Raw genomic sequence first — 21145 nt, forward strand, 5'->3', positions numbered from 1 at the left:
GGCCTAATTCTGTTTCCATGTCTTATTGTCTAAGATCAGTCTAACTCTTCCTTCCCACACAGCCCTCTGTTTTTCTCTCATTCATGTGTCTTATCTAAGAGTCTTTTAAGTTTCCTTAATGTATCTGCCTCGAATGCCTCTACCACCACCCTGGCAGTATGTACCACACCCCCACCACTCGCATGAACTCCGTTCTGACATTCCCCCCCCCCCTACTTTCCTCCCATCACTTTAAAACTATTACCCCTCATATTAGCCATTTCTGCCCTGGAAGAAAAACCTCTGGGTGCCCACTCATCACTCGTGCCTCTTATCTTTACAACACTCTCTACATGTGACACTACTTTTAAGGAATTACGGATCTGTATTCCTAGATCCCTTTGTTCTACCACACTCATTGTTCCACCATTCTCTGTGTAAGCCCCGTTCTGGTTTGTCCTCCCAGGGTGCAACACTTCACACTTGTGTACGTTGAATTCTATCTGCCATTTTCAGCCCATTTTTCCAGCTCTCTGTCATTGCAGGCTAATTGACTAAACTTTCATCTAGGTCGTGTGTATAATTATAATCAACCCAGTAAAACATTGAGGCTGTTGGTTTAGCAACTTGTACTTTTGGGGCATTTTCCTCCCTGGATATAATGTGTTCGGGTGAGAAGGCGAATCAGGTCAGTGGGAGAATTGTGAATGATAATTCCTGTCTAACCTTCTGGCTGAACTTGCAGGGCAGTGAGGATGTCGAACGATATGCACGCTACCCACTCCCACCTTACCTGGAAGACACAAATGTGGATCTGATTGAAGATGGCAGTGTCCCTCATCAGGACATCTGTTACCACTTACTAAAACTCCACAGCGATAGGTACGTGAACCCTAATCTCTCCCTTCAGTTTCTGCTTTGACACTCGGTGTTTGTGCGATTCTGATGTTTTTCATCCAAGGTCCTTTCAGAAATCATGAAAGAGGCGCAGCACTTGTTTCATGATTGTTTTATTAAGCGTTAATAGAACAAAACCTTCAGGTTCAGGGGTTCAGCTCAGGCCAAACAACCCTGACTGGTAAAACAAAGTAGTTAGGGGGACAGAAATGAAGGATCCTTCGACATCTGAGTGCGGTGGTGTTCCTGAGTCTCCAGCAGGACTTGCGTGACTGACAGGAGTGAAAACCGAGAGGAAGCTACAGACACGATGAAGGAAGCCCTGAACACTGCCAGAGATGGAGAACCTTCATTGCTGCCCTAAATGCCAGTGGCATAACGGGAAGTAAGTGAGAACAAATCAATCTAAAACAGATTGATAGAGGGCTTGAGAGAGAAGGGCAAAATGGAGATAGTGCAGCCTTATGGTCAGCTTTTTGTATTCCAAAGATAAGAAACATCTCTTTCGAATTTGCACATCAGAGTTAACGAATCGAATAGGTCCAATTCAAATAATGCAGCACCAGAGAAGCTTCCAGAGATTTCCAGAATCAAGCAAGTATAACCACTAGGGGACACACTAAGCACACTAAACAGTTACATGTATATAAAATATAAGCAAACAATTAGTTAAGCTATAAAAATATAACAATTAAACAGTGTAATCTAAGAATAAAACTGTCTAATCCAACAGTGCTGTTAATGTGTATTCCACTTGTAAAACAGTTCGAGCCAATGACGACAGCGTATTATGGTAGTGAAGTCGTACTATAAAGCTTTACAGTGCCAGTGACCCCAGTTCATTTCCTGCTGCTGTCTGTAAGGAGTTCATATGTTCTCCATCTGACCACGCAGGGGTCTTCCTGATGAGGACATAGAACAGTACAGCACAGGAACAGGCCCTTCAGCCCACAGTGTTGTGCTGGATCAAATTAAATCAGTAATCCAATGGCCAACTAATCTTTTCTGCCTAAACAATATCTATATCCATTTTCCTCACATTCATATGCCTACCTAAATATCATTGAAAAATCCCTAATGTCTGTGTCTCCATCACCACCGCAGACAGCACGTTTCAGGCACCCACCACTCTGTAAAGAAAATAAAATTGCCCCCCCTTACCTTAAAAAGGTGCTCTAGTTTCCTCCCACATTCCAAAGACTTAAATTGGTAAGCCATGGGCATGCTATGTGGTGACACTGTGAGCTGCTGCTCAGCCCATTCTCAGACTGTATAGGTTGTTGGTGCACGCAGTGCATTTTGACATACAGTATATTTCAATGTTACATATGACAAATAATGTTTATCTCTGGCACAGGAACAAACTTCTTGGGTCGCAATGTCTTTGCCAACCAGGGTGTCTGCCTATGCATTGTCTATATCCCTCCATTCTCTTCTTCTATATCTTATCTCAGATCCCCTAAAAGTTCAGATCCTGTCCCTTGTGTGAGCACTCTGGTTTAGCCTGAGTTTTAATGGAATGATAGAGTAGTATGTCCAAATGTCTGCAGTGAACTAAGCCATCCCTGACCAATCGAAAGGATCGGGTTTATTATCACTCATATGTTGTGAAATTTCACACAGAGTATGCAGCACAGGAACAGGCCCTTCTGTCCATTTAGTCCATGTCAAACTATTAAGCTGTCTGGTCCCATCGATGCACGCCTACATCATAGCCCTCCATACTCCTCCCATCAATGTGCCTATCGAAACTTCTCTGAAATGAACTCTGAATCTGATGTTAAAACTGCTCATGCTTTCCACTGCTGACCCCTTGATTAGGACTGGTGTGTGTTCTCTAGACTTAACCTTTCTGAAGTCAGCTATTAATTCTCGGGCACATAGCCCTCCCCACCCCCATTCAGCACATCTACAAGGAGCAGTACTACAGGAAAGAAGCACTCGTTGTTAGTGGCCTCCACCATCCAGACCGTGCTCTCTCGCTGTTGCCATCAGGAGCGAGGTACAAGAGCAGTTATTGCCTCTCAACCATCAGGCTCTTCAACCAGAAGGGATAATTCAACTTCACTCACCACACTGAACAGTTCCCACAATCTATTCACTTACTTAATGCTTATTTATTATTATTATTATTATTATTTTGTACTTAAGCAGTTTGCTGTCTTTTGCACATCTTGTGTGTGGTTTTTCATTTTGTGGTGTTTCTTTGTATCTACTGTGAATGCCTGCAAGAAAATAAATCTCAGGGTTGTACATGGTGATGTATGTGTACTTAAATTTACTTTGAATATGAACTTTAGAAGTCCACAGTCAATTACTTGTCTTTAAGGCTGACCCCTCAAGGACTAGTGTCTCTTCTCTGTTTGTCGACAGGCAGTTCCTGTTTTTTTGCCTGATCTGATTTAATTCAATGGTTTACTCCTTCCTCAGGCACCATGAGCTCCATCCACTCCTCAACCCCAGGACGGTGACGCCTGACCACTTGGACTTTCGGCTGAGTTGGCACCTCTGGGCAGTGCTTCAGGCTCTGAACTATAGCCACTTGTCGGAGAAACACCAGGCGATGGTGCACACTAGCTATGCTGCCCAGCTGGAGGCAGCCGGACTCTGGGAGTGGGCTGTCTTTGTGCTGTTACACATCCCCAACCTGGAGTGAGTTTGCCCCAGGGGCCATGTTGTACAGATTGGATTATGCTTGGGGGGGGGGGTACTTTTTACAGGATTGTGAAATAAATTATGGGGGGGTAAGGCTAGTGTTCAACACTGGGTATAATTGGTGAAAGAGGAGAGAGTCATGGAGTTACACAATATCAAAACTAGCCCTCCAGCCCACCATGTCGATACTAACCATAGTGCCTGTCTGTGCTAATCCCACAGGCCTCCAAAAGCTCATCGCCCTTGTGAGGGGCAAAAAAAAAATAACTTTCACTATTTTTAAGCAGGTGACTGCAGATGCTGGAAATCTAGAGCAAAATTGTCAGGTTGAGGCTTTAATAGGGTATTAGTCAGGCCACATGGAGTATTGTGTGCAGTTTTGGGCCCTCTATCAAAGAAAGGATGAGATGGCATTGGAGAGAGTCTATAGGATGTTCACAAGAATGATTCCAGGAATAAAAGGTTTAACGTATGAGGAGTGTTTGGTTCTAGGCCTGTACGCACTGGAGTTCAGAAGAATGAAGGGGGATCTCATTGAAGCTTATCCACATCCACTAAGATTTTCAATGTTTGATAGGATGTCTCCAATACTGGTGTAGTCTAGGACCAGGCTCAATAGAAGGGGAGGAATTCCTTTAGCTAAGGGGTAATGAATCTATGGAGTTCATTGCTACAGGTGGCTTTGGAGGTCAAGTCATTGGGTATATTTAAAGCAGATGTTGATGTGCTTGATTTGTCAGGGTGTCAAAGGATGTGGGGCGGTGACAGGAGAATGGGCTTGGGAGGGGTAATAAATCATGCTGGAATGGTTGAATGGACTTGATGGGCTGAGTGGCCTAATTCTGCCCGTATGTTTTATGATCTTACTAGTCTCCCCCTTATAGCTAACATTATCCAATCCAGGCAGCATCTTGGGGACCTTTCCAAAGCCTCCACATCCATCCTGTAATGGAGAACAAGAACTGCGTTCAGTGATGCAACCTTGACATAACCTGAGTGTTTCTGTTGGCTCCGAATGGTTTCATGGGAGGAGAGTGATGAGGATGCCCTCTGGTGAGGGTGGTGGTCTTCCTACTTCGTGGTGTGTTTTCCTATACTGAGGACACCACTGTAGTGTAGTGGTCAGCGCAGCTCTGTTGCAGCTTGTGGCATCAGAGTTCAATTCCAGCATCCTCTATAAGGAGTTTATCCATCTTCCCTGTGTGCATGTGGATAACCTCCAGGTGCTCCAGGTTCCATTCACAGTCTCAAGACACTGCAGTTAGTAGGTTAGTCTTTGTAAATAGTCTTGTGATTAGGCTGGGGTTAAATGGTGGGTTACTGGGTGGTGCAAATGGTTGGGCACTTGTATTTCTAAATAAACATGAAGATGGATGCCCACTGAGGAGCTGTGTTCTGGTAAGGGTGGTGGGCTTGCTACTTTATGGTGACTGTCCCTAGGATATGCTGTTGCCCTGTAATGGAGAGATGCCCACTGAGAAGCTGTGTTCCAACAGGCAGCGAGTGACCGCGGTCCGGGAGCAGTTGAACAGGCACTGCACACTGGAGGAGACAGACGAGTTGAAGGAGAAGGAGCAGTTCCTGCAGCAGCAGCTCGGCATCCCATCGCAGTGGATCCACAATGCCAAGAGCTTGCGTGCTCACCGTAACGGCGACCTCCACAAAGAGGCCCTGCACCTGATTGAGGCCGGCCACTGGAACAACTGTCACCAGCTGGTGGTTCGGCACCTGGCTTCAGGTACGTGGCACCGATCGAGTCCCTTGGGTGTGTATAGTGCTCCCTTCCCCTGGTGCTTTGAACACAATGCCATAAAGCTTTGCCAGGGAAGGAGCTAAACTCCCATCTCAACTACAAGTGGTTTATTATTCCACAGGGGCCAAGATAGCATAGCGGTTGACACAGCGCTATTGCAGCTTAGGGCACGGAGTTCAGAGTTCAATTCTGGTATCCTGTGTAAGAAAAGTTTGTATGTTCCTTCCTGTGTGTGCGTGGGTTTCCTCTGGGTGCTACTGTTTCTTCCCACAGTCCACAGGAGTTGCAGTTAGTCAGTTAATTGCTCGTTGTAAATTGTCCCGTGACTGGGCTGGTGTTAAATTGGTGGCTGGGTGGTGCAGCTCAGTGGGCTGGAAGACCCTGTTCAGTATTTGTAAAGTTATAAATAAATCATAACATTTATTATGAAAGTACATATTCAGTGGTCACTTTATTAAGTACATTATTTCAAATATCTAATTGTCCAATCATGTGGCAGCAACTCCATGCATAAAAGCATCTGGACATGGCGAAGAGGTTCGGTTGTTCAGGCCAAACATCGGAATGGGGAAGAACTGTGATCTAAGTGACTTTGACCATGAACTGATTGTCGGAGCCGGACAGAGAGGTTTGAGCATCTCAGGAACTGCTGATCTCCTGGGATGTTCATGCACAATAGTCTCTAAAATTTACAGAGAATGGTGTAAAAAAACAATAAAAACATCCATTTAGTGGCGATTCTGAGATTGAAAACACTGTTAATGAGAGGTTCGAGGGGAATGGCCAGGCTGGTTCCAGCTGACAGGAAGGTAGCAGTAACTCAAATTGTCATGTGTCACAATGCATGGTCTTATCTATAAATGGCATGCAGGACAAACTTTTCACTCTACTGACAATAAACCAAAATAAAAAAACAAACTTGGCCCTGCTGCGTATGTTGAGGGTGGGGGGTGTGTTTGTTTTAGTGAGTGGTATGCAGGTGAAATGGTCACACTGATGAAATCTCACCCACTGTTGTTCTTCCCTGACCACCAGACGCCATCATCAATGAGAATTACAGCTACCTGAAGTTCTTCCTGGGCAAGCTGGCCCTGCCCGAGTGCATTGTCCATATCCAGGACTGGGACACGGCTGGAGCTGTCTTCCACGATTACATCCGAGTCCTGGAGATGGTACGGGGACTTGCTGAGGTGAGCAGAACAGATGAACAGACCCTAAACGCGTTATGGTCTCACGCTCTGTCGGTAAGCAGAACCTCCAGACCAGGCTGGCCAAAGGGCCTATATCTCTGCTACAGCGCTCAGTAAAAAGCAATGCTGGAGGAACTCAGCAGGTCTGGCCCCCTCATTACAGGGAAGACATGGAAGTTTTGAAGAGGGTGCTGAAGAGTTTTACGAGGAAGCTGTATGCATGAGAGAGCATGTCTTATGAGGAAAGGTTGAGTGAGCTGGGGCTTTTCTCTGGAGCAAAGGATGATCAGATGGGTGTGTAAGATGATGAGTGGCATAGATCAAGCAGACAGCCAGAGACTTTCCCAGAGGAAAATGGCTAATGCAAGAAGCATTATTTTGTGATTAGAGGAAATTATCGGGGTTGGGGTGGATCTCGGGTAGGTTTTCCCTTGTGCCGAGTGGTGGGTGGGTGGAACACATTGCCTGTGATTGGTGCTAAAGACCATAAGATGTAGGAGTAGAATTAGGCCATTCGGCCTATCAAGTCTACTCCACCATTTCATCGTGGTCGATCCAGTTTTCCTCTCGGCACCAATCTCCTGCCTTCGACCCACATCCCTTTGTTCTCTGACCAAACAAGAATCTGTTAACCTCTGGTGTAAATGTACTGTAGATCATGACTTGGCCTCCACAGCTGCCTGTTGCAAAGAATTCCACAGATTCACCACTCTCTGGCCAAAGGAATTCCTCCTCATCTCTGTTCTAAAAGGACACCCCTCTATTCTGAGGCTGTGTCCTCTGGTCTTAGACTCTCCCACCACAGGAAACATCCTCTCCACATCCACTCTATCAAGGCCTTTCACCATTTGATGTTACCATGAAGTCACCCCTCATTCTTCTGAATTCCAGTGAATACAGCCCCAGAGCTCTTCATATTGCACGCCGTCCAATCTTGGAATAATTTTCGCGAACCTCCTTGGAACCCTCTCCAGTTTCGGCACATCCTTTCTTAGATAAGGTGCCCAAAACTGCTCACAATACTCCCAAGTGAGGCCCCACCAGTCCTTTATAAAGTCTCAACTTTACATCCTTTTATATTGTAGTCCTCTTGGGAAATGAATGCTAACATTGCATTTGCCTTCCTCAACACAAACTCCACCTACAAATTAACCATTAGGGAATCCTGCACAAGGACTCCCAAGCCCCTTTGCCTCTCAATTTTTTTGTATTTTCTCTCCATTTGGAAAATAACCAACCCTTTCATTTCTTCAACCGACTTGTATGACCATTCACTTAACACTTTTCCATCTTCCATATTCTTTGCCCATTCTCCTAATCTAAGTTCTACCGTAGCCTCCCTACTTCCTCAGTTACTTGCCCCTCCACTACCTTGTCTGCAAACTTTGCAATAAAGCCATCAATTTCATCATCTAAGTCATTGACGTATAACGTAAAAAGAATTGGTCCCAACACAGATCCCTGTGAAACACAGCTAGTCACCAGTAGCCAGCCAGAAAAGGCTCCCTATATTCCCACTCTTCTTTCTGCCAATCAGCCACTGCTTTATCCATGCTAGAATCTTTGGGCTTATAGTTTGTTAAGTAGCTTCATGTGACACCTTTTCAAAGGTGTTCTGAAGATCCAAGTACACAACATCAACTGATTCTCCTTTGTCTATCCTGCTTGTTTCTACTTGAAAGAATTCCAACAGGTTTGTCAAGCAAGATTTTCCTTTGTGGAACCATGCTGAGTATGGCCTGTTTTATCATGTGCCTCCAAGTACCCTGGAGCCTCATCTTTAATAACCTTTAACATCTTCTCAAATTCTGAGCTCGGACTAACTGTTCTACAGTCTCATTTCTTCTGCCTCTCTCCCTTTTTTAAGACCGGAGTGGCATTTTCAATTTTCTAGTCTTCTAGAACCATTCCAGGATCTAATGATTCTTGAAAGATCATTACTAATACCTCCATGATCTCTTCAGCCACCTCTTTCAAAGTTCTGGGGTGTGCATCATTTAGTCTAGGTGATTTATCTACCTTCAGACCTTTCAGTTTCCCAATAAACTTTTCCCTAGTAATGGCAACTTCACACACATCATGACCCCTGGCATTTGGAACTTCCATCATACTGCTAGTGTCTACCACAGTGAAGACTGATGCAAAATTCAGTTCGTCCACTATTTCCTTCTCCCCTATAACTACCTCTCCAGCATCCATTAGATCATAAAACCCAGGAGCAGAATTAGGCCATTCAGCCCATTGAGTTTGCTCCACTATTCCATCATGGCTGATCCCACACAACCCCATAAACCTGCCTTCTTGCCATATCCTTTGAGGCCCTGACCAATCAGGAAACTATCAACTTCTGCCCCAAATATACCCATGGGCTTAGCCTCCACTGTAGTCTGTGGAAGAGTGTTCCATGGGTTTACTACACACTGCCAAAAAAAATTCCTCCTTGCCTCTATTCTAAAGTGTCGCTGCTCAATTTTGGTAGGTTTCAATGAGATCCCCCCTGCATTCCAGTGAGTGCAGGCCCAAAGCTGCCAAACGTCCCATATATGTTAACCCCTTTGTTCCTGGAATCATCCTTGTGACCACCTCCTGCCCTAACTCCAGTAACAACACATCCTTTCTGAGACATGGGGCCCAAAACTGTTATCAATACTCTATGCAGCCAGACTAGTGTCTTATGAAGCCTCAGCATTATCTACTTGCTTTTATGTTTTATTCCCCTTGAAATAAATGCCAATATTGAATTTGCTGCCTTTACCACAGATTCAATCTGTTAATCAACCTTCTGGGAATCTTGCACAAAGATTTCTAAGTCCCTCTGCACCTCTGATAGTTGAACCTTCTCCCCATTTAGATACTTTACACTAATGTTCCTTTTAGCAAACTTTATTAAAGATTTCCCAACACTATTCCATCTGCCACTTTTTTGCCCCTTGTTCCAAATTGTCCAAGTCCTGCTGCAATCGCATTGCTTCCTCGGCATGCCTACCCCTCCAACTATCTTCGTGTCATCCACAAACTTTGCCACAAAGCCATCAATTCCATTATCTAAATCATTGACAAGTAATGTGAAAAGTAGCATTCCCAATACTGGCCCCTGAGGATCACCACCAGTTACAGGCAGCCAACCAGAAAAGGCCCCTTTTATTCCCACTCACTGCCTCCTGCTTGTCAGCCATTCCACTCTCCACGCCAGTATCTTTCCTGCATCGTTTTCCAGCAGTCCGATATCCATTCTCGCCTCTCCTTTACACTTGATGTATCTGAAGAAACTTCTGGTATCCTCTTCAATATTATTGGCTAGCTTGCTTTTGTATTTCATCTGTACCTTAACGACTTTAGTTGCCTTTTGTTGGTTTTTTAAAAAGCTTCCTAATCCTCTAACTTCCCACTAATTTTTGCTCTATGATAAGCCCTCTCTTTGGCTAACAGGAGGTCAGAGCCAATGTAAAAGCCACAGTTGTGTCATCTTGCCTTCAGAATACTTCTTCCTCTTTAGGATGTATATGTATATCCTGTGAATTGCTTCCAGAAATTCCAGCCATCATCCCTGCCAGTGTTCTTTTCCAACCAATTCTGGCCAACTCCTCTCTCATGCCTCTAATTCCCTTTACTCCTTTGTGATACTGATACATTTGATTTTAGCTTCTCCTTCTCAGATTTCAGGGTGAATTCGATACTGTGATCACTTGCCCCTAAGGGTTCTTTTATTTTGAAGTCTCTAATCAATTCCAGTTCATTGCACAACACCTAATCCAGAACAGCTGATCCCCAAGTGTGCTCAACCATGAGCTGCTCTAAAAAGCCATCTTGTAGGCAGTCTAGAAATTTTCCCTCCTGTAATCCAGCACCAACCTGATTTTCCCAATCTACCTGCACATTGAAGTCCCCATTACTATTGTCACACTGCCCTTTTGTCATGCATTTTCTATCTCCCGTTGTAATTGTAGGCCACATCCTTACTACTGTTTGGGGGAGTCTGTATACAACTCCCATCAGTTTTTTTTTTAACCCTTGCAGGTTCTTGGTTCTCTCCACAATGATTCAGCACCTTCCAACCCTATGTTACCTCTTTTTAGTGATTTGACTTCATTTGTTATCAACAGACCAACGCCTCCCCCTCTGCCTTCCTGCCTATCCTTTCAATATAATGTGTATTCTTGGACATAAGCTCCCAGCTATAATCTTTCAGCCATGATTCTGTGATGCCTATGGCATCATAGCTGCCAATTGCAACTGTGCTGCAAGTTCATCTACCTTATTCTGTATACTGTGTGCATTCAAATATAATGCCTACAGTCCTGTAGCCACGCTTTTTGATTCTGTTGCACCATGCTCAACTTTTTGATTCCTAACTTTGAGGTCTTACCAATATTTGCCTCCACAACCTCTCCACTAATTGTTCTAGCACACTGGTTCCCATTCCCCTTGAACTTCAGTTTAAACCCCACAACGTAGCATTATCAAACCTTTCTGCAAGGATGTTAACTCCCCCCAGTTCAAGTGCAAACCGTCCCTTCTATACAGGTCCCACCTTTCCTGGAAGAGAGCCCAATGACCCAAAAATCTTATGCCCTCCCTCCTACACCAACTCCTTAGCCACATATTAAATTGTATAATCTTCCTAGTTCTAGCCTCACTAGCACATGGTACAGGTAGCAATCCTGAGATCCCAACCCTGCACGTCCTGCCCTATAACTCCCTGAAACCCCTTTGCAGAACCTTGTCACTCGTCCTACTCGTCATTGGTGCCTACGTGGACCATGACTTCTGTTTGTTCACCGTCCCACTGAAAAGTGCTGAGGACTCGATCTAAAATATCCTGGACCCTGGCATCTGAGAGGCAACATACTATCCGGGAATCTCATTCTAGGCCACAGAAACTCCTGTTCATGCCCCTGACTAATGCCTCCTCCTCTTTCTCTTCTGAGTCACTGAGGCAGACCCAATCACCCCTTCAGCTTCCTGAATGATCCAGAGTTCATCCAGGTCCAGCTCCATCTCCTAAACGCGGTTTGTTAGAAACTGCAGCTGGATGCACATCTCGCAGTTGTAGTGGTCAGGGATACTGGAGGTCTCCCTTCCTTCCCACATCCCGTAAGAGGAGCATTGCCCTATCCTGCCTGTCATCTCTACCGAGCTGAGCAGATGTGAAGGAAAAAACTTGAACTTTCCTTGACTTTCTCTGAGTGAAGCCTCAAAGAGGTAAAGCTTTAAGATCACAACTCTATGTCCACTCAGACGTTGTCCACTTGTCAAAGCTTTATTACAGTGCCATGAACCGCTCCTGCCCTTATCCTCTGGTAGTGGACCTGATTGAATTCTCCTCCTCTCCAAACCTCCAGTGACTGGATTGCCCATTGGTAGATGCAGAAGCATTAGCTTCCGGTCCTTCAGAACCATGCCAGAATCGAGTGTTTCTTGAAAGTTGGGGTAGACAGTTAAAAAATAATTTACCCAGAGTTGTAATGTTGAATACAGGGAGCTGTGCATTTAAAGATGTAAGGAGCTAGTTTTTGTTTTGCTGAGTGTTAGGTTCCTGGGGTGGTGGTGGACACAAATACATAGTGGAGTTAAGATGATGGTAGATAGGGACAGAATTGGTCACTTTTATTATTGCTGACGTATGTCAGGAAATCAGTTGTTTTGTGGCAGTAGTACAGCGACACCCTGTGCCCCATTATTAGGGAGAAGATGTCGAATTGTCAGGGGAACAATGTTTTAGTTGTACTGCAGATGGTGGTGGTTCTTGGGGGCTTTGCTGTTGGGTGTAGGATGCTGATGCTTTTTGCTGAGATGAGTGGGATGGGGAGAGGAGAGTAGGGTGGCTTTGGGTTTACTGTCACTCATTCTTTGGAGTGTTCTGTTTTCATGGATATCTGTAAAGAACAAGTATTTCAGGGTGTCTATACATTTCTCTAATATTAACTGGAACTATTGAAGAAAGCAAATAGTGGGGTAGTATTCATGGCCATACAGAAATCTGATGGGGCAGTGGTAGAAGCTGTTCCTAAAATTGAATGTGTGTCTTCAGGTTCCTGATGGTAGCAATGAGAAGAGGACAGGTCCCTGGTGGTGAGGGTACTTAATGATGGATACCACTTTCTTGAGGTATCACCTTTTGAAGGTGTTCTTAATGGTGGGGAGACTAGTGCCCGTGTTAGAGATGACTGAGTTTACAACTTTTTCGGATCCTGTGCATTGGAGCCTCCATACCAGACAGTGATGCAACCAGTTAGAAAGCTCTCCATGGTACATCTGTAGAAATTTGCTGGAGTCTTGGTGACATACCAAATCTCCTCAGACTCCTCATGAAATATAACTGTGGTGTGCCTCCTTCATAATTGCATCAGTGTTAAGCCCAGATAGATCTTCAGACGTATTGGTGCCCAGGAACTTGAAGTTTCTTGCACTTTCCAATGTGGACACCCTCTGAGAACTGGTGTGTGTTCTCAATGAATATGCAGGCACTGGAGGAATGGGCTTGTGTACAGACAGAAAGGACTAGTTTAATTTGGGATCATGTTTGGCACAGACATCGAGGGCTGAAGGGCCTTGTCCTGCTTTATGTAAATGACCAGTCCTCTGTGCCATGTCTCTGTGGCACTGTGCAGAGAATTCCAGAGTCCCCTGTCCTCTTCTTAATTCCAAATGTCAATCGTGCTGAGGCTGTGTTGACCATGGCCCTCCCTCCTCCCTCACACAGCCTGGGGTGGCATCAGCGGTGACTGTGTTGACCATGGCCCTCCCTCCTCCCTCACACAGCCTGGGGTGGCATCAGCAGTGACTGTGTTGACCATGGCCCTCCCCCCCTCACACAGCCTGGGGTGGCATCAGCAGTGACTGTGTTGACCATGGCCCTCCCTCCCCCCTCACACAGCCTGGGGTGGCATCAGCAGTGACTGTGCTGACCATGGCCCTCCCTCCCTCATACAGCCTGGGGTGGCATCAGCAGTGACTGTGTTGACCATGGCCCTCCCTCCCCCCTCACACAGCCTGGGGTGGCATCAGCAGTGACTGTGCTGACCATGGCCCTCCCTCCCCCCTCACACAGCCTGGGGTGGCATCAGCAGTGACTGTGCTGACCATGGCCCTCCCTCCCCCCTCACACAGTCTGGGGTGGCATCAGCAGTGACTGTGCTGACCATGGCTCTCCCTCCCCCCTCACACAGTCTGGGGTGGCATCAGCAGTGACTGTGCTGACCATGGCCCTCCCTCCCCCCTCACACAGTCTGGGGTGGCATCAGCAGTGGCTGTGCTGACCATGGCTCTCCCTCCCCCCTCACACAGCCTGGGGTGGCATCAGCAGTGACTGTGCTGACCATGGCCCTCCCTCCCCCCTCACACAGCCTGGGGTGGCATCAGCAGTGACTGTGCTGACCATGGCCCTCCCTCCTCCCTCACACAGCCTGGGGTGGCATCAGCAGTGACTGTGCTGACCATGGCCCTCCCTCCCCCCTCACACAGCCTGGGGTGGCATCAGCAGTGACTGTGCTGACCATGGCCCTCCCTCCCCCCTCACACAGTCTGGGGTGGCATCAGCAGTGACTGTGCTGACCATGGCCCTCCCCCCTCACACAGCCTGGGGTGGCATCAGCAGTGACTGTGCTGACCATGGCTCTCCCTCCCTCCCCACACAGCCTGGGGTGGCATCAGCAGTGACTGTGCTGACCATGGCCCTCCCTCCCCCCTCACACAGCCTGGGGTGGCATCAGCAGTGACTGTGCTGACCATGGCCCTCCCTCCCTCCCCACACAGCCTGGGGTGGCATCAGCAGTGGCTGTGCTGACCATGGCTCTCCCTCCCTCCCCACACAGCCTGGGGTGGCATCAGCAGTGACTGTGCTGACCATGGCCCTCCCTCCCCCCTCACACAGCCTGGGGTGGCATCAGCAGTGGCTGTGCTGACCATGGCTCTCCCTCCCCCCTCACACAGTCTGGGGTGGCATCAGCAGTGGCTGTGCTGACCATGGCCCTCCCTCCCCCCTCACACAGTCTGGGGTGGCATCAGCAGTGGCTGTGCTGACCATGGCTCTCCCTCCCTCCCCACACAGCCTGGGGTGGCATCAGCAGTGGGCTCTGCATTTCAGGTCAGGGTTCTATCCTCTGCCCTCCCTTGCATAACCCCAGTTAGGGTAAGCAATGGGCTGTGTGTCTGTGTGGGGAGGCTGCCCTGTCGGGAGTATGAACTACCTCGTATGTTCTGCAGGTGGAGGATCCAACCTACGAGCTGGAGAAGATTCACTCCGAGGTGATGTCTCTCTGCAGCCGAATCGAGCTGATTGAGTGTCTCACTGCTAAAGACCGCCTGGCACAGTCCGGTACGTATTTCATGTTTATTTTGCATTCCTTTAGCATCATTCCCAACCTCAGTGCCCCTCTAGATCAGGGTTCCCAACCATTTTCATGCCGTGACCGAGGGGTCCACGGACCCCGGGTTGGGAACCCCTCTTCTCGATAGTGGCAGGATGTATGAGGTGTGTTTGGCATGGGTTGTGTTTACACCGCGCTCTGGACTGTTGTGTTCGGCATGGGTTGTGTTTACACCGCGCTCTGGACTGTTGTGTTTGGCATGGGTTGTGTTTACACCGCGCTCTGGACTGTTGTGTTTGGCATGGGTTGTGTTTACACCGCGCTCTGGACTGTTGTGTTTGGCATGGGTTGTGTTTACACCGCGCTCTGGACTGTTGTGTTTGGCATGGGTTGTGTTTACACCGCGCTCTGGACTGTTGTGTTTGGCATGGGTTGTGTTTACACCGCGCTCTGGACTGTTGTGTTTGGCATGGGTTGTGTTTACACCGCGCTCTGGACTGTTGTGTTTGGCATGGGTTGTGTTTACACCGCGCTCTGGACTGTTGTGTTTGGCATGGGTTGTGTTTACACCGCGCTCTGGACTGTTGTGTTCGGCATGGGTTGTGTTTACACCGCGCTCTGGACTGAGGCCTGCCTGCCAGTGGCCCAGCAGTGAAACTTCAGAAGCACGAGAAAGAAGCTGACAAAAGTTGATTGGAAGGGGACACTAGCAAGAATGACAGCAGAATAGCAATGGCTGGAGTTTCTGGTAGCAATTCAGAAGGCGCACGCTAAACACATCCCTATTCTGGAGGGAGGATGAGGCATTCACAGCTGCCAGGGAGCTCAGATATCAGAATGCTGGAGAGGTAGTAATGGGGAAACAAAAAAATGATAGACTAACTTTGTGTCAGTCTTCACTGTGGGAGATATCAGAAGTATGCAAGATTGTATGAGACAAGTGTGTGTCATCGCTATTACTTGGGAAGTTGAAAAGTCTGAAGATAGATCTTACTTGGACCAATGGTGTACGCCCCAGGGCTCTGAAAGAGGTGGCTGAAGAGATCATGCAGGCACTAGTAATGATCTTTCAAGAATCACTGGATCCTGGAATGGTTCCTGAGGATGGGAAAATTGCAAATGCCATTCCACTCTAAGAAGAGAGGCAGAAGAAATTAAATAATAGGCCAGTTAGTCTGACCTCAAGGGAAGATGTTGGAGTCGATTGAGTTCTTCGAGGGGAGATCCTGCCTGACAAACCTGTTGGAATTCTTTAAAGAAATAATAAGCAGCATAGCGAAAGGAGAGTCGATGGATATCTCATAAAGAATGTGCTTGCATTGGAGAGGGTCCAGAGAAGATCATGAGAATGATCTTGGGAATGAAAGGGTTAATGTATGAGGAGCTCTGAGTGTCTACATTCTGGAATTTAGAAGAATGGGGTGGGGAGTGGTTTCCTCATTGATACCATTGAGTATTGAAAGATCTGGATAGAGTAGATGGGGAGGGGATGTTTCTGAGAGTGGGGGAGTCTAGAACCAGAGGACACAGCCTCAGAAAAGAGTTAGAACAGAGATGTGAAGGAATTTCTTCAGCCAGGTATCACGATTGTTTAATGTAATTTCCAGTACACAAGTGTAAACGAAAATGAATTGTTACTCTGGATCTGAGGCAGCACACAACACGCAATAGTGGGGAAAAACACAGTTCTATAAATATGTAAGATACATATATAAATTGATTGTGTCAAAGGCAGGAGAACAGGTTTCAGAGGGATAATAAATCGGCCACGATGGAATGGCGAAGCAGACTCAATGGGCTGAATGGCCTAATTCTGCTCCTATGTCTTGTGTTAAGGGATGTGGGTCTGAGAAGAAACTTTCTCACCAGGGACTGGTGAGAAACTGGAGCCCACTGTAGAGTGGTGGAAAGAGTCACGAAGTATTGTCAACAGTTTTGTGCCCCATATCTCAGAAAGGATGTGTGGTTATTGGAGGAAGTCTAGACAAGGCTCATGAGGATGATACCAGGAATGAAGTGGTTAACATACGAGGAGCGTTTAGCAGTTTGGGGCCTGTACACTGGAATTTAGAAAAATGCAGGAGGGATCTCATTGAAACCTACCAAATGTTGAAAGAACTAAATAGAGTTGATGTAGAGATGATGGTTTTGATGATGGAGGTATCCAGAACGAGAGGGCACTACATCAAAGCTGGTGGGGGGGGGGGCAACCTAATACAATGGAGGTGAGGAGGATTTTCTTTTTATAGATATAGCCAGAGTGGTGAATCTGTGGACTGCAGTGGAGGCCAGGTCTGTTGGTCTATTTAAGGTAGTAGTTGATAGCTCCTGATTGGTCAGGCCATCAAAAGATATAATGAGAAGGCAGGTGTATGGGGTTGAGTGGAATCTGGGATCAGCTATGATGGAATGGTGGAGCAAACTAGAGGGATTTAATGGCCTAATTCTGCTTCTGTGTCTTGTGGTTTTATGATCTTGTCTCTCTGCTCAGCATGGACTTGATGGGCCAGATGTTCCGCTTTCCATGAGTCTCAGAGACCATCAATATTTGAATCTCGCCCTGCTGTCCTACCTAGGGCCCAGCTCTGTTAAACTTGCAAGCAGGGATGGGCATTGTATAGGTGAGGCTGGAGCTTCTGCCAATGCTAGAAATCCAGAGTAATGCACACAAAATGTTGAAGGAACTCAGCAGGCCAAGCAGCAGCTATGGAAATGAATAAATTGTCGACATTTCTGATGAAAGTTATCAGCCAAACATCTACTGTTTATTCCTCTAGCATGAGGAGAGAGCATCCTAACCACTGCGTAACTGCCTGGTACAGAAACTGCACTGTGGCAGACAGGAGTCTTCCGCAACCGGTAGTCAAAACTGCCAATGCATCACTGACAACAGCCCACCCGCAATCAAGGAAATATATACAGTAATCTGCCTGAAAAGCGCCAGTAACATCATGAAGGGTCCTACATCATCAACGTGTGCACTGTTTGTTCCACTCCCATCAGGGGGGAGACTATGTAGCGTCCACACCAGGACCATCAGACGGTTACTTTCCCCAAGCAGTGAGGCTGAACAAAACCTCCACCCACTGACCCACCCTCCACACCCCCAACCAGCACTAATTTACCATTTCCTGTCAGTCATCTTATGTACAGACACTCCTGTGCCTAGCGTCACTTTATGGACATACAATCAATCAGTGTATATAAGCCATCTTGTGTATTTATATTTACTGTATTGTGTTTTTTATTGTTCTGTGGCGACCCACTTTCTGCGCAGGCGAACTGGCTCACAAATAGCCAGCACGCGGGGGGAGACTTTGGTAATGCACCTCTGATGTCATTTCTGCCTGGAGAGGGCAGGCGCTAGGGATTAAGTGCCAGCGCTGTGAAGTTTGAATAAACTAGTCTCTAAATGACTTAGCGACTGCGTGTTGTTATTTCAGCGCTGTGTGTAGCACATCGTTACATTGGTGACCCCGACGGTCCAAACGGGATTTGGGCCAAAGATGACCGATTCTTCAAATGTTCATGCAGTTTCGCTAAAACTGCCGACTTTCTGGATGCTGCAACCACGCATATGATTTAGCCAAGCAGAAGCCCAGTTCCAGATTTGGCAGATATCCTCTGATTCCACGCATTACTACCACGTGGTGAGTGCCCTTGACCAGGAGACGGCCGCCCAGGTTGCGGATTTCATACAGTCGCCCCCGGAAGAAGGCAAATGAAGCATTCAAAGCGCTGCTCATTGGGACCTTTGGCCTCTCATGGCATGAGCGAGGTGCCTGCCTGCTTCACCTGGACGGTTTGGGAGACAGACTGCCGTCAGCATTGATAAACGCGATGCTGTCTCTGGCTGACGGACACAAGCCCTGCCTCATGTTCAAGCAAGTGTTCCTAGAGCGACTACCCGAGGACATACATCTGCTGCTGGCCGACACAGATTTCAGCAACCCCCGGAAGGTGGCGGCCTGGGCAGACGTGCTGTGGAAAGCCAAGAGGGAGAGCATGGCGTCCGTCAGTCAGATTACCAGGCCACATGTCCAACAGCAGACCAGACCAGGCCCGGCAGGGGGGCACACACAACACAGAGGCAGGAGTGAGGCGGCCAGTGAACAGTGGTGTTTCTACCACCAGCAGTGGGGCACAAAAGCCCGCCGTTGTCACCCACCCTGCAAGGGCCAGGGCCTACTGCCACTAATGACTATGGCGGCTGGCCACCAGGACAACCTCTTGTACGTCTGGGACAAACAGTTGGGACGCCGTTTCTTGGTTGACACCGGAGCAGAGATCTCCCGTCTTGCCCCCAACGGGGTACGACATCCGCAACAGGAAGCCTGGACCCACCCTGAGGGCCGCAAACGGCACCACAATACGGACCTACGGCACCTGCACAGTGCAGCTGCAGTTCGGCGCCAGCCGGTTCACGTGGGACTTCACACTGGCCGCGGTGGCCCAACCACTCCTGGGGGCGGACTTCTTGCAAGCTCACAGCCTGCTGGTCGACTTGCAAGGGAAAAGACTGGTACATGCCGAGACTTTCCAGACATTCTCCCTGGGCGAAGCCAAGTTGCTGGCCCCACACCTGGACTCCATCACGCTGTCGGACAACAAATTCACCAGAATCCTGGCAGACTTTCCATTGATTCTGGCACCGCAGTTCACGGCAGCCATGCCCAGGCACGGGGTACAGCACCACATTCCGACCCAGGGAACACCCTTCCATGCCCGCGCACAAAGGCTCCCCCCGGAAAAGCTCCGCCTGGTGAAGGAGAAGTTCAAGAGGATGGAGGAATTGGGGATCGTACGGAGGTCCAACAGCCCATGGGCCTCCCCCCTGCCCATGGTGCCCAAAGCAGTTGGGGGTTGGAGACCATGCGGCGACTACCGCAGACTGAACGAGGCTACCACTCCAGACCGCTACCCCATGCTGTACATACAGGACTTTGCAGCAAATCTGCACGGGGCAAGAATCTTTTCCAAAGTAGACCTCGTCCGGAGATACCATCAAATCCTGGTGCACCCTGAAGACATCCCCAAAACAACACTCATCACCCTGTTCGGCCTGTTTGAGTTCCTCTGAATGCCATTCGGCCTGAAGAATGCCGCACAGACGTTCCAGTGGCTAATGGACGCGGTGGGACGCAACCTGGACTTTGCGTTTATCTATTTGGACGACATCCTTATAGCCAGCAGTTGTTGTCAGGAGCATCTGTCCCACCTCCGCCAGCTCTACTCCCGCCCGAGTGATTTCGGCCTCATGATCAACCTGGCCAAATGCCAGTTCGGTCTCGATACCATCGATTTCCTGGGCCACAGGATTACCAAAGACGGGGCAACACCTCTGCCCGCCAAGGTAGACGCAATCCGCCACTTTGCCCGGCCCAACACGGTCAAAGGCCTGCAGGAGTTCGTTGGTATGGTAAAATTCTACCACCGTTTCTTCCCCTCAGCAGCCTGTATCATGCGCCCTTTGTACACCCTGATTTTGGATAAAGGCAAGGACGTTACTTGGGACGAGGGGGCCGCGTACGCATTCGTTAAAGCCAAGGAAGCCTTAGCAGATGCCATGATGCTGGTGCACCCCAGAACGGACGTTCCGACCACACTCACGGTGGACACATCCGACACAGCAGTCAGTGGGATGCTGGAGCAGCTCATTGAGGGGCGCTGGCAACCCCTGGCGTTCTTCAGCAAGCACCTACGACCACCCAAACTCAAGTACAGTGCTTTCGACTGGGAGCTGTTGGCACTGTAACTGGCAATCCGGCATTTCAGGTACTTCTTAGAAGTCCACTGCGTTCACGGACCACAAACCGTTGACCTCCGCATTCATGAAGGTGTCCGATCCCTGGTCAGCTCGCCAGCAGCGACATCTGTCCTACATCTCCGTGTACACAACAGACATCCAGCATGTCTCGGAAAGGACAACGTCGTGGCGGACGCACTCTCCAGACCAGCTGTCCAGGCCCTGTCCCTGGGGGTGGACTATGCAGCACTGGCAGAGGCACAGCAGGCAGACGACGAGATGCCCAGCTACAGGACCGCAGTCTCGGGTTTGCAGCTGCAGGACTTTCTCATAGGCCCAGGTGATAGGACACTCCTGTGCGACATGGCTACTGGCCAACCTCGCCCCATCGTCCCGGCAGCCTGGAAGCGGCGAGTTTTCAACTCCATACACCCATCTATCAGGACAACCATCCAGCTGGTCTCCAGCAAGTTCACATGACACGGACTTCGCAAGCAGGTCAGTGAATGGGCCAGAACGTGTGCGCAGTGCCAAACAGCCAAGGTGCTGCGGCATACTAAAGCCCCACCACAGCAGTTCGAACCTACCCACCGGAGGTTTGACCACATTCATGTGG

The 21145-nt window shown here is 48.3% G+C and overlaps 1 protein-coding gene across 4 annotated transcripts in view; it reads left to right on the forward strand.

Annotated features, from left to right (window-relative positions):
* The window catches only part of nup98 (nucleoporin 98 and 96 precursor), a 108337-nt gene that overhangs the window by 82420 nt on the left and 4772 nt on the right, over positions 1–21145 (forward strand). For all 4 annotated transcript variants that reach the window (XM_059963546.1, XM_059963549.1, XM_059963547.1 and 1 more), the window contains 5 exons: positions 725–861; positions 3307–3528; positions 5028–5269; positions 6320–6474; positions 14680–14791. In XM_059963546.1, the coding sequence (XP_059819529.1) occupies positions 725–861; positions 3307–3528; positions 5028–5269; positions 6320–6474; positions 14680–14791 (868 nt within the window). The remainder of the gene's footprint in view (positions 1–724; positions 862–3306; positions 3529–5027; positions 5270–6319; positions 6475–14679; positions 14792–21145) is intronic.

The sequence above is a fragment of the Hypanus sabinus genome, chromosome 3 (assembly GCF_030144855.1).
Source record: "Hypanus sabinus isolate sHypSab1 chromosome 3, sHypSab1.hap1, whole genome shotgun sequence".
NCBI classification, from domain to species: domain Eukaryota; kingdom Metazoa; phylum Chordata; class Chondrichthyes; order Myliobatiformes; family Dasyatidae; genus Hypanus; species Hypanus sabinus.